At 50.7% G+C, this 12062-nt stretch overlaps 1 protein-coding gene across 2 annotated transcripts; it reads right to left on the bottom strand.

The window, feature by feature from the left end:
* Positions 1–927: 927 nt before the first annotated feature.
* Positions 928–9564, bottom strand: KLK13 (kallikrein related peptidase 13). 2 transcript variants are annotated; one of them, XM_002929769.4, is made up of 6 exons: positions 9410–9564; positions 8837–8923; positions 5218–5407; positions 4744–5012; positions 3535–3671; positions 933–1979 (listed from the first exon to the last, which is right to left on the bottom strand). In XM_002929769.4, the coding sequence occupies exons 2-6, from the start codon at positions 8886–8888 to the stop codon at positions 1791–1793; spliced, it is 837 nt and encodes a 278-aa protein (XP_002929815.1). In that variant the 5' UTR covers positions 8889–8923; positions 9410–9564; the 3' UTR covers positions 933–1790. The 2 variants fall into 2 exon arrangements, with proteins under 2 accessions (XP_011236179.1, XP_002929815.1); XM_011237877.3 differs by lacking the exons at positions 8837–8923; positions 9410–9564 and having other exon boundaries at positions 928–1979; positions 5218–5805.
* Between the last annotated feature and the right edge of the window lie 2498 nt (positions 9565–12062).

Below are 12062 nucleotides of genomic sequence, written 5' to 3'. Positions count from 1 at the left end.
ATTTTTTATTTATTTGAGAGAGAGAGAGAGCACAAGCAGGGCGAGCGCCAGGCAGAGGGAGAGGGAGAAGCAGACTCCCTGCAGAGCAGGGAGCCCACATGGGGTTCCATCCCAGAACCCTGGGATCATGACCTGAGCCGAAGGCAGATGCTTAACCAACTGAGCCACCCACCTGTTTGTTTGTTTTTAATGTCACCACCTCAGGTCTCTTCCCCAGACGGTCCTATTTAAAATAGCAACGCTGGGCCACCTGGCTGATTCAGTCGGGAGAGCATGTGACTCGATCTCAGGTTCATGAGTGCAAACATCACGATGAGCATAGAACTTGCATAAAAAATAAAATACAATAGAAACTCCACTCACTCCCCCAACCCAACATTCCTTATCCTTTATCTCTGCTTTTTCTTGCCATGGTTCACATTGCCACTTCAGCCTATCTCCTTATTTTAATTGTGTGTCTCTGCAAAGAACGCAAGCTCTCCAAGGGCAAAGTTGTATCTAATTCACTGTTTATCAGCTGTGCCTGCAACAGTGCCTGGCTTGTGATGAGTGCCAGTATTTGCTAAATAAAATTGTATTTACCAACACCCAGGAGGGTGCTGGCAGGTGGTCAGCATTGAATAAATGCTGAAAAAAGGAACTTCTTTGTTGTTTGGTTTGGTTTGAAGTCAGCTGTACACCTCTACACCCGTGAAGTGTGAACTCAGCACCCTGAGATCAACAGTTGCATGCTGTACGACTGAGCCAGCCAGGCGCCCCAAATGCAACACTTTCTGGACGCTGCAAATTTGAGAGGTTGTAACACCCTAAGGTGATATTCTATAGAGAACCGTGCAAATACTACTACTCGTGGAAGTGCTTGACATTAATCGTAACAGCGCTATGAGGAGACATGAGAAACCCCATTTACTGATGAAAACACAGAGGGGCAGTGAGTTGTATGTTTTGTTCAAAGCAGGGACTCAGTAGCTTGAGCATTTAACCATTGCATGTGGGGTCACTGAACAAAGATGCTTGTGGGGGAGATAAAAGGACAGAATACTTGGCCAATAACAGGGTCTAGGCATGGAGACCCCTTCGGGTACTGAACCCCAAAATGCTAATCTCGGGTGCTCTTGACCTTTAGTGGGCATGGGGATTCAGAGACAGGGAATACTGGCAAAATGTGGGATGTAGGTAGAGATGGGACCCTTGGGGGACCCCAGACTATGTGAGAATGAACTCTTATGAGGATTCAGTATTAGCTGTGATGTGATTAATCATTCAGATGTGCCTAGAATATTGTGGGGGCCGATCCCGGGTACAAGAGAATATTTTCAGGGTGAAATATCACAGAAGTCTAGAACCTTCTTGAGCACCAAACACAGAAGCGTCGAGAATGTTGGCAATAAATAAGTATTTGAAGGGGTATAGGATGTTGTCAAGAAAGTTGCATTCACGGGACATAGAATATTGTTGAGATGGGCCAATGGATGTATTAAGGGTGTTTCACAGAACATTCAGATGGCTATCTGGGATTATGTTGAAACAGTGGGAGTCCTGGAACGTCGTCTGGGTTGGATTGTTGAGACTACCGAGGTGTTTCAGGATGCAGTACCTGGGAGACCATGATGTTGGAAGTGACTGAATGCTTTTGAAACACAAAATGTCAGCTGAGATCAGACATACTGAGAACATGGATCACTGGTTCAGGGGAGCTTTGGGAGGGGCCGAGAAGGGCTGGGCTAACCAGGCAAATGGACTGAGGAGGGCACGGAGGGAGGAAGCAGGCAGGTGAGCCAACCCGGCTTTTATTGTGGGCCCTTTGTCCATTTCTGCTCCTGGGTTTTGTGTTTTCGAATTGTGTCTCGGATCCATAGAACATATCGAGAGACTCGAGTGTAGACGCCAGGCCGGTTGGGCTGCCCGCATGGGAAGTCTCCCCAGGAGATGATGCCATGGAGTGTTCCGTTACAGATCAGGGGGCCCCCGGAGTCGCCCTGAGTGGGGGAAGAGACAGAGGTGGGGTCCTCGGTGGAGCCAAAAAGGCACAGGCGGGGGACATGGGGGAGAGAGTGAAAGACGGAGAGAGACACACTCAGAGGCAGAGACAAAGAAAGACAGGCGCACAGAGAGCGTGAGAGAGGAACAGACAAGACAAAAGAGACACAGAAAGATGGGAGCTGGACTCACACGGAGACCGAGCGTAAGAGACTTCTCTCTCCACGTGATTCTCAGCTCCTTGGTCTCCTTAGAGTGGTGACATCTTACCTCAACACCCACTCCTGGTTCTCTGGCACCCCCTCCCCCCTGTTGTGGCTTTAGGGCCCCTGGGGCCACCTCGCTACTGAGTAAACTCATCCACATCTGGTAGGGACACGTGTGCTTCCACGTCTCCCCGGGGACCCAAGACAGACGTCACTGACTAGTCGGGCACACATCACAAATTCATTTGTTGCTCTTTCCCACTGAATTTCCCATTCCCGCTCATTCCCTTCTGAATCTCAGAAGCCTTTTTTTGGACATAGGTTTTGTTTCTTGTGTTTGTGGAGTGTTTTACCCATGTAGGATCATTTCCCCTTCTTCTGGTAACTGCCCTCCTCATTTGCTGTTTTGGGGAAAGGCCCCTCCCTTTCCCTCAATCCTTGCTTGTCCCTGCCCCTTCCTGGGCCACATAGTCCTTGCCATGACAGACTTGGTCCCTCAGAGGATCCCACAGCTCGGGCCAGAGTGACGGTCCAGGACACATGACCGAAGTCAGCCCAGTGAGACACACACTCAAGATGTTCATGTAAACAACAGGAAAACTCTTTCTAGTCGAGTTGCTTAGGAGGGTGAAATGTAAGCCCAAGGCTGCTGGGGCCATCTTGCTGTTGAATGGGAAAAGCTTCACTGAGAATGAAGACAAAAACAGAAGAGAGAAGAACAGAGTTGAACGGAGACAGAGTCCTAAACACATTACTTGTGCAGCTGGATCCAACTGTGCCTGAAGCGAGACACCCCCGGACTTTCAGTTATAGAAGCCAGTGTGTCTTGCTTAAGCTGGCTGGAGTTGGGATTCTGTCACTTGTAATTGAAAGAACGCCAACCTTTATGAAAATCTTAACTCGGGGATCTGCAGCCACTGTCCGTCAAAGCTGAATTATATTCTCCGGCCACGGGTGCTCTCTTTTTGTCTTAACCCTCTACGCTAGGTCATTTTGTTTTTGTTTTTTTTGTTTTTTTTTTTTTTTAAAGATTTTATTTATTTATTTGACAGAGAGAGAGAGACAGCCAGCGAGAGAGGGAACACAAGCAGGGGGAGTGGGAGAGGAAGAAGCAGGCTCATAGCAGAAGAGCCTGATGTGGGGCTCGATCCCAGAACGCCGGGATCACGCCCTGAGCCGAAGGCAGACGCCCAACCGCTGTGCCACCCAGGCGCCCCTACGCTAGGTCATTTTGAAGGATTGCTTCCCCCAAGGTTAGAAGCAAGTCCTTTCCCCACAGCATTTGGCCCCACCTCCATCCTGGCTTCCCATCCTGACCCATGGCAACCCATCACCCCCTTGTTCTCACCTCGCAGGAGTCCTTGCCGCCCTCCTTTGTGCCAGCGCAAAGCATGTTGGGTGTGATCTTCCCCGGGTAGACTTGACGACACTCCTCGTCTGAGCGTAGCTGGATGTTGGCACATTGTAAGGTTTGGGGGTAACTCACTGGGGAGGAGAGAGAGGAGGGTCTAAGGATGTCTGTCTAGGACAGGCTATGGGGTGGGAGTTAAACGGGACATTCGGTAGGAAATGGATGGAAAGGGGAAGATGGGGAAGAGATGGGACATGTATCTGGGAAAGCGATGGAGGCGGCAGGTGTGGAGAGAGACAGGAGGAGGGGAGTGGGGGGGAAGAAGAAAAGAATGCAGGAGATTGGGAAGGAAGAGCAGTAAAAGGCAGGGAGCCCAGGGGAGGGATGGTGGGAGATTGTGAGAGACAGAGGACTGGGCGTGGGGAAAACAAGGTAGAGAGATGGCAAGTCAGGGAGGAAGCGGGAATGAGATGGGAGGAAGCCCCGGCACCAGTAAGGAGATCCAAAGGACCCTCGAGGATCAACTTTCTATTCCTGCACATGTAATTTATACACGAAGGACACACCTACATTTCCTATGTGTTTAACAAACACATACCTGCCAATATATCACATTTATAAGTTACATATTTATTTAAATATATTTATGTATGATTTGTATAATACATAATTTATATACAAACATATTTAAATAAATACATAAATATAAAACTTAGGATTTAGAAAAATCTATATAATCTGCATATACAAATTATAGTGATGTATATTTATATAAATATATATGTGATATATAGCATACATTATAATATTTGGTTTTTTATTTATATATTTATATAAAGGATATATAAGTTTCTATATTTGGTCTATAACATATATAATATATAAATTTACAACTCTGTACATTTATATAAGGGATAGATAACTTTACATATTTAAAAATTCATATGTATTTATAAAGGTTATATAACTACATAATCTATGACATATAACTTTATACTTATAAACATTTGTATAAAGGATCTACGTAACATAATTTTATATATTTATAAATTTATATATATATGAAGGATATAACACATATATGCGATATATAACTATACATATGTTATTTATATATATATAAAGGAATCCTCCTCCCACCTTCCCTCCCGTTTCTGCCCCAGTTTTCCCAGTCACAGACATCAGGCCACCTGTGAGGGTGCCTACCCTGGGGGCTGGTTGTGGTGCCCCAGCCAGACACCCGACAGCAGGTGCCAGCAGGGAGACCGTCGTTGTGGGAGAGAGGCAGGACACGGATGTGGTTCGTGGGCTGGACGGGGGACTGCAGCTCCAGAAGCATGATGTCGTGGTCATGGTTCAGGTGGGTGGAGCTGATCTGGTATTGAGGGTGGGGGATAGAGCGCACTACCTCCCTCACCTGCTCTCCGGCCTCTGCGCGCCCCAGGGCATGCTTGCCCAGGTAAACTCTGTACCCGCTGTGGGTGCAGGAAGGGGGATGATTAGAGAGGATAAGCCCGTCTCCACCACCTTCCTCCTCTCCAAACATCTTCCACACCTCGACTCCAGTCCCATTCCCAACCCCAACCCTAACTCCGACCTCATCCTCAATCCTGCTCCACTCCCCCACCACCCCAGTCCTGTTCTCGTCCCTACCCTCATGCTGCTCTGACCCCCACATACTCCTTCAGACAATGTGCTGCAGTGACGACCCATTTGGGGTGGACCAGGACTCCCCCACAGAGCAGCCGCCCTTGCACTAGCAGGGCTGCCTGCCAGGGCTGAGAGTGGGGGCGGCAGGTGTAGCCACCCGGGAGAAACCCGCTGGTCCCATTGGTGCCGTTGAGAATCTTGGGATATTCCTGAGAGATGCCTGGTGAAGAAGAGAAAATGTTAGGGAATTGGGGCCCAGCGGGGGAAGGGGGTGCTGGGCTTGGGAAGAGGGTCAGAATTTTGCTGTGGAAGACCAGGAACTGATGATTCATTTGTGGGCCTCTGGGAGTTGCCATCTTCCATGCAGTGGAGATGAGTCAGGGCAAAGAGATGATGATGTCCTTTACTCCATTAGGGGTTCAGAGTTCATGGAATAAGGAAGCTTCTGATGGGTAAGCGGAAGCCTGACTTTCTCCCCACCTGCATTTCCTCATCCTACCATGGGGACGGATTTCAAGAGATAGGAATGAGACTGACCTACACATCTACGTAGGCAGTGTGTATCCATCCACCCACCCATCCATCCGTCCATCCGTCCATCCACCCGTCCACCCCATCCATCCGTCCATCCATCCATCCACCCATCCATCCATCCATCCATCCATCCATCCATCCATCCATCCGTCCATCCACCCACGCATCCGTCCATCCATCCGTCCACCCCATCCATCCGTCCATCCACCCGTCCACCCGTCTGTCCATCCACCCGTCCACCCGTCTGTCCACCCATCCATCCACCCGTCCGTCCACCCATCCACCCATCCATCTATCCATCCATCCATCCATCCATCCATCCATCCATCCATCCATCCACCCACGCATCCGTCCATCCATCCGTCCAACCACCCGTCCACCCCATCCATCCGTCCATCTACCCGTCCACCCGTCTGTCCATCCACCCATCCACCCGTCTGTCCACCCATCCATCCACCCGTCCATCCACCCATCCACCCATCCATCCATCCATCCATCCTTTCAACACAAGTTTACTGGGTGCCTCTAGAGCTTTAACTACAACCCATAACCTAACCACTCTCAAGTTCAAAGTTTGTAGCACTCTGTATCATCTGACTCTTGCAAGCCCCTTTGGCCCCATCTCCCACCTTTCTTCTTCACACTCTGTTCCAGACTCATGGACCCATTCTCCAGACACACCAGACCCTTCGTACTTGCTGCATCTCTTTCTGGACAGTTCTTTCTCTAGTTCTGTGTTGTTCAGTGTGGTAGCCACTAGCTACATGTGGATATTTAAACTTAAATTAAAATGAAATAAATTCAGTTCTTCAACCACACCAGTTACGTCTGACATGCTCACGAGTCCCACTTGGCCAGCGGCTACCATATTGGACAGGGCAGACACAGGACATCATATACAGGAAATACTCCCCTTGAGGGCACTCAGAATCTACAGGTCACGTGTCTGTGTCCTTCTTGACTCTGAGAGCTCAGTTCAGCTCAAATATCACCTCCTCAGAAGCCATCCCAGATTCCTTGCCACTTGGTCTAACACTGCCCCTCCCAGCCCCCCAGTCACGTCCTGTTACATCCCCCCAGTTGATTTGCATCAGAGCCAGGATCACTATTCATTTACATTCGTGTGGCTTTTTTTTTTCTTTTTTAATCTCCCCAACTTGACTGTGGGTTCCATCAACAGCAGATGCCTTCACTGCTTTACTCAGAGCTACATCCCCAGGACCGAGCACAGCACCTGGCACACAGTAGGTGTTCAATCAGTAAGTGTTGTGTGTGCCAGGCACTGTGGCTGGCACTGGAGACGCAGCAGTTGACAACCAGAGAGAAAGTCCAATCGTAAAGCTACCATTTTCTGTCTGGGTGATCCTGTACCAATCGCCAGCTTTAGCTTCCTCAGCTGTAAAGTAGGAAAACGTCTCTCGGGGCACCTGGGTGGCTCCGTCAGTTAAGCGTCAGCCTTTGGCTCAGGTCAAGATCCCAGGGTCCTGGGATCGAGCCCCATATCGGGCTCCCTGCTCAGCAGGGAGTCTGCTTCTCTCTCTCTCTCTCTCTCTCCCTCTGCCCCTCCCCACTGCTCGTTCTCACTCTCTCAAATAAATAAAATCTTTAATATACTATAAGTTAAAAAAAAAATAGAGTTGATTCTAAGCAGACCATTAGATCTAAAATAATGAAGATGGTTGCCAGGATGTAAAGTCTAGGATGCTGGAGACAGGGCGGGCAGCATGGATCAGGATCCTGACTCAGGTGCCACCAGTGTCTTTGGGGCCGAACCTGCTGTCTCCAAGTCCCAGGTTTTTAGCTGTGAAACTGGAGTCATTACAGTACTCCTACCTCCTCAGGCTGTTGAGGGCTCCACAAGACGCATGCGAAGCTCCTAGCCCAGGGCGTGGTACCCAGGAGGGGGCTTGGGACACGGCACGAGTCCTGGGAGTGGTGCCAAAGGAGAGAAACCACCCCACCTTCAGGCCAAGGGTGGTGCCGGTGTTCCGTGCCAGATGCCTAAGGACTCCTCCCTCCTTCAGGTCTCAACTCAGGGGTCTAGTCCTTCGGGGTGGGGTGGGGGGGCTGCCAGACTAGGAGCTTCCATTACATCTCTAGGCTGCTGGCTTGGCTCCTTGAAGCCATCACCTCCTGTCACAGTTGTAACTAATTATTAACTAATTATTTGGGTAATTGTTTGAATCATGCATGTCCTTCCCCGCTAGGCTCTGGGTGTCAAGAGCAGGAACTGTCTATGCTTGTACAGCACCCAGCACAGTGCCTGGTGCTCAACAGCTGTTGGTGAAATGGCTGGTCGCTTGGATGGACAGACGGACAGACGGACGGATGGACGGATGGATGGATGGATGATGATGCCTGAATGGGGTTTCCAGAGAATTTGCCTGCAAAAAGGCGCTTAAACGTGAAGAGAAATCTTTGGGACTGACTCAGGGTGGAATCAGGTGTGGGGTCACCCCCCGGATTAAAGGAAGAACAAACTAGAAGTTTCTGGAAGGGGCTGAGAATGAAGAGCAAATACTTCTAATAAAGTAGTAACAACGAACTTGCCAGCCCCTTCTATCTGCTGTGCACTAGCTTATTTTCATATTCACAAGAACCTTTTGTAGTAGGGACTTCTATGTTCTCATTTCACAGATGCAAAAAACTCAGAGAAGCTAAGTTACTTGCTCAACGTGGCAGCATCAAGATTTGAACCCGAGTCTCACTTCTCTCTCTCTCTCTCTCTCTCTCTCTCTCTCGCGGAGGCCTTGAATGTGAGAGGGGCTGCTGCGGGGGCAGGAGATGCGGATGGCAGTGGGCTTCCCAGTGCGAAAGGCAGGCAATCAGGGAAGGGGCTGGTGGGGAAGATCCAGAAGCCTTAAAAGTAGAGAGGGCCCCCGCAGAACTGGGACGCCCCAGGGAGGAGCCTGGGGTCGGCGGGGAGAATGGGCTCACCCCATCGGAGAAACCAGGTCATGCAGGGACAAGCAGGAAGCTCAGGGCTGTCCCCGCGGGAGCCGGCCCCGAGTGGGCGGTGGGCGGAGCTCCGGGCTCCCACGCCCCCTCCTCCTGGCCTGACCCCTCCTACCATTGTTCCGGTGGCCACCCCGCCCCCACCCCCGCGCATTCTTACCGCCTGACAAGGCCACCGTCAGGAAGGCGATCACAGCGGCCAGGGGCCACATGGCGGCTCCGGGGTGGGGAGCAGGGCGGGCGAGGCCTGAGAAGTTGGGGGGGTGTTGTTAAGGGCTGGCTGAATCCCCATCTCTGGCCGCCCCTCCTCCCCATCTCTGCACTTCCCAATCTTGAATGTCCTCTCCTTCACTTGACCCTAGAATCTGCACCCCCTCCCTAATTTCCATCCTCAGTGGGGAGCCCAAGTAAGGAGGTAGGAGGGGCTGGGGCAGCGTGCACCTGCGTCCACCCGTGCCCTCCAGCGAGCGGGTGCCTCAGTACCCTCTCCCGCCGCGCTCCACCCCCTCCTACCCTCTCAGGGTCGTTCCGCGCACCTGGCCTCAAGCAGCTCATCTTTGAGCGCGCTTGAGCCCTCTCCAGCTCTGCAGATTTCTCTCTCTATAACTGAACCTCTGGCTTCCCTCTCCATCTCCCTGACTCAGCTCTTCTCCCTCTTTTCCTTTCCTTCCTCACCTCTGCTTCCTCTCCCCACTCCTCCCCTCTGACGCTCCCTGCGCCAGGCGGACCCTACCTTGCTGAGAGGCCCGGGTGCAGAGCTTCGCCGCGGGCTGCCTCCAACTTCAGCCCGGACCCATGGCTTTTAACCCCTGAATTCCCTCCCCCAGCGCCTTCAGCATTTCCCTGTTGCTGGCCTCCCCCTCTCCACCCCCAATAGCTCAGTAGGCTGCTGCCAGGCACCCCCCAAGCCTGGGCTTGGCCCTTCCGCTTGGGGCGGAGCTTCCAGGACAAGCTGGGACCCAGGTCTGGCCCCGCCCAGGCCCCAGTTGAACCCACTGCGAGCTTTGGGGCAGCAGAACCCACCTAGAGGAAAGGGGAAAGCTGTTTCCTTCCGCAAACTCACCCGAAATTCCCATGACTCTCCCTAACATCGGCCTATTTTTCATCCCACTTTGTAATCTCTCCAGCCCTGTGCGCGTCCTTATATCCATCAGCTCCCAGATGGCCATTTTCTACCTTATTCCTCTCTCTCCTTGCGGTCAGCTTATTCCGCAAACCCAATCCCATCAACAGCCTTATCTCAAGTTTATCCAAACATCAAACCCAACACATCCAAATTCCAGTTCCCAGCTTCATCTCCAGCACCAACCCCATCTCCAGCCCTTCTGAAAAACACAGGCATGCCTAAATTCACTCCCACCATTCCCCTTCCCCTACCCCACCGCCACAGCCCTCAGGTGCAAGAAGGGAATCTTCAGATAGGCGGATAGAAAGTCAACTGTACTTGGACTTGGACGTGGCCCCGGGGAAAGCAATATTTTGGATAAATGGTCTTTTAGGAACAGGGCCAGCTGGGGTGAGGGAGTCCATGGGGATGTAAGTGGCTAGGGAGAAGCAGGAATCGGAAAGCTCTGGGGGGCCAGGACGATGGGGAAGAGGAAGGAGGAAGAGGTGGTGTTTGGGAATGGGTAGGTCCCTCCTGGAACTGTGACTGGGTGGGGCCGTGAATTAATCCTAGGGGGTGGAGGGGGTAGGATTAAGGATTAAGGAGGACAGAGGTGGGGTCAGAATTTGGAAGAAAGCCAGGGATGGAGATGAGATGAAGTTTGGAGAGAGAGCAGTGGTATCATAATAAGGACGGGGCTTAAGATGGGCAAAGGGAGGGTTCACATCAAAATTGGCGTAGTCCATGTTGGAGGAGTTTAAGTTTGGATACAGGGATCAAATCTAGTGTCAAAAGGTGGTTGTTGTTTTTTTTTTAAAGGTAAGTTTTTAAAAAGGATCTAACCATGACTTTCATATATATGTATATATACACGTATGTATATATATGATAAATATATGTCAAAGATTTTATTTTGATTCATTAATAAATGGTGGAGCTAGTAAGATAGTACAAAGAACCACACAGGTAGAGGCAATAAGGAATGCTGAAATGAATTTATAAATAGATACAAAACGGGTTTAATTCTACATAGGTGGGGGGAGGGAACTTCATTGTACTTCCACTTGCCAAAACTCATTTGCACAGTTATGGACAAGACTGATTTGCATGGCTATCAGCTGTCTATGATTTACAGAGTTGTAAAGTAGCTCGAAGACAATACTAGAAGCAGAGACCCCATAAAATCAGATAGCCCGTTTAATTTTCCATCAGAGACATCTGTTGGGTCCATCTGAAAGCCTTTCATGTCTTTTCCCTACATTAGAAACAAAAGTTTGTGGAGAGGTTTAGGATGGGTCTGATGATAGCGTTTGGAATGCAGGTGAGCTCGGGGAGGAGAATAGACACAGGGGAGGATGGGCTGAGGAGTTGGTTTTGAGGATAGGATTGCGTTCCGGATGGGAAGGATCCGAGGATAAGAATGTTGATGGAGTCCTATTGGGTTGGGATTGGAGAGGGAGCCAAGAGTGAGGATTTAGATGGGAAGGGTTGAAATATAGCTGAGCTTGTGTTGGGGGTTGATGGTAATAACGAGGACGAGATGTGAGGTTGAGTGTCTGTGTTGGGGTAGGGTTTTGGTGGGAGTGGGCTGGTTCATAGCTGTGGGCTCCTCTCAAGGTGACAGAGCATTGTCTTTCCCCACCTTGAAATTTCCCCCACCCCACAAGGCTGGTGGCCCCAGGGTGGGCACTGAATTCGCTCTTTTTGAGAAGTGTTGGGTTCAGGTTGGGTGGAGGGAAGATGCAGGAGGAGGGAGGATGCAGGTTAAGTAAGGTGACTGACAAGCTTGTGTGGGAAGTCAGGGTACCTGTGCCCTCTTGTGGCCCAGGTCCACACTTCTGGAAAAGCCTTTCTTGCTTGGGAAGGGCTGGAACCTGGAGTGGGGGTGGCTGGCTTTGGCGTTTGCTTCCGGAGGAGTACCAGGTCAGCGCTGATGTTAGGGTTTATGACTGGCCTGGACTTAGGTTGGCTGACTCACGTTGAAGTGAGGTTATGGGCCCACCGAGAGCTGGGTGCATTCCACCCCCTCACCTGATCAGTAAGGCAACTGGAGCTCAGGAAGGGCGGTGAGCTGCCAAAATCACGCAGCTAGACCAAATCCAGGTGTACTGTCTCATAGATCAGGGTCTTTCCCCCCACGGAGGGCAGAGCTGGAGAAAGGGCTGGGAAAAGAGGCAGTGTCCCTAGTGGTTCAGAGCTGAGACTGTGGAGCTAGACTGTTCAAGTGACATGAATTCCAGTGACATGGCCACTCTGTGCCTCAGTGTCCCTATTTGCAAAA

The sequence above is a fragment of the Ailuropoda melanoleuca genome, chromosome 12 (genome assembly GCF_002007445.2).
Source record: "Ailuropoda melanoleuca isolate Jingjing chromosome 12, ASM200744v2, whole genome shotgun sequence".
In the NCBI taxonomy this organism is placed as follows: domain Eukaryota; kingdom Metazoa; phylum Chordata; class Mammalia; order Carnivora; family Ursidae; genus Ailuropoda; species Ailuropoda melanoleuca.
Note: the sequence above shows the minus strand (reverse complement) of the source record. Positions and strands in the feature narration are given on the sequence as shown.

Coding starts and splice junctions, on each gene's coding strand:
- KLK13 (XM_011237877.3), bottom strand. CDS start 5,543: ATGGCAACTCCCAGAGGCCCACAAATGAATCATCAGTTCCTGGTCTTC. Junction 3,672..4,743: donor CACCACAACCAGCCCCCAGG/GTAGGCACCCTC, acceptor TCTCCTCCCCAG/TGAGTTACCCCCAAACCTTA. Junction 1,980..3,534: donor GCGGCAAGGACTCCTGCGAG/GTGAGAACAAGG, acceptor TCCCCCACTCAG/GGCGACTCCGGGGGCCCCCT.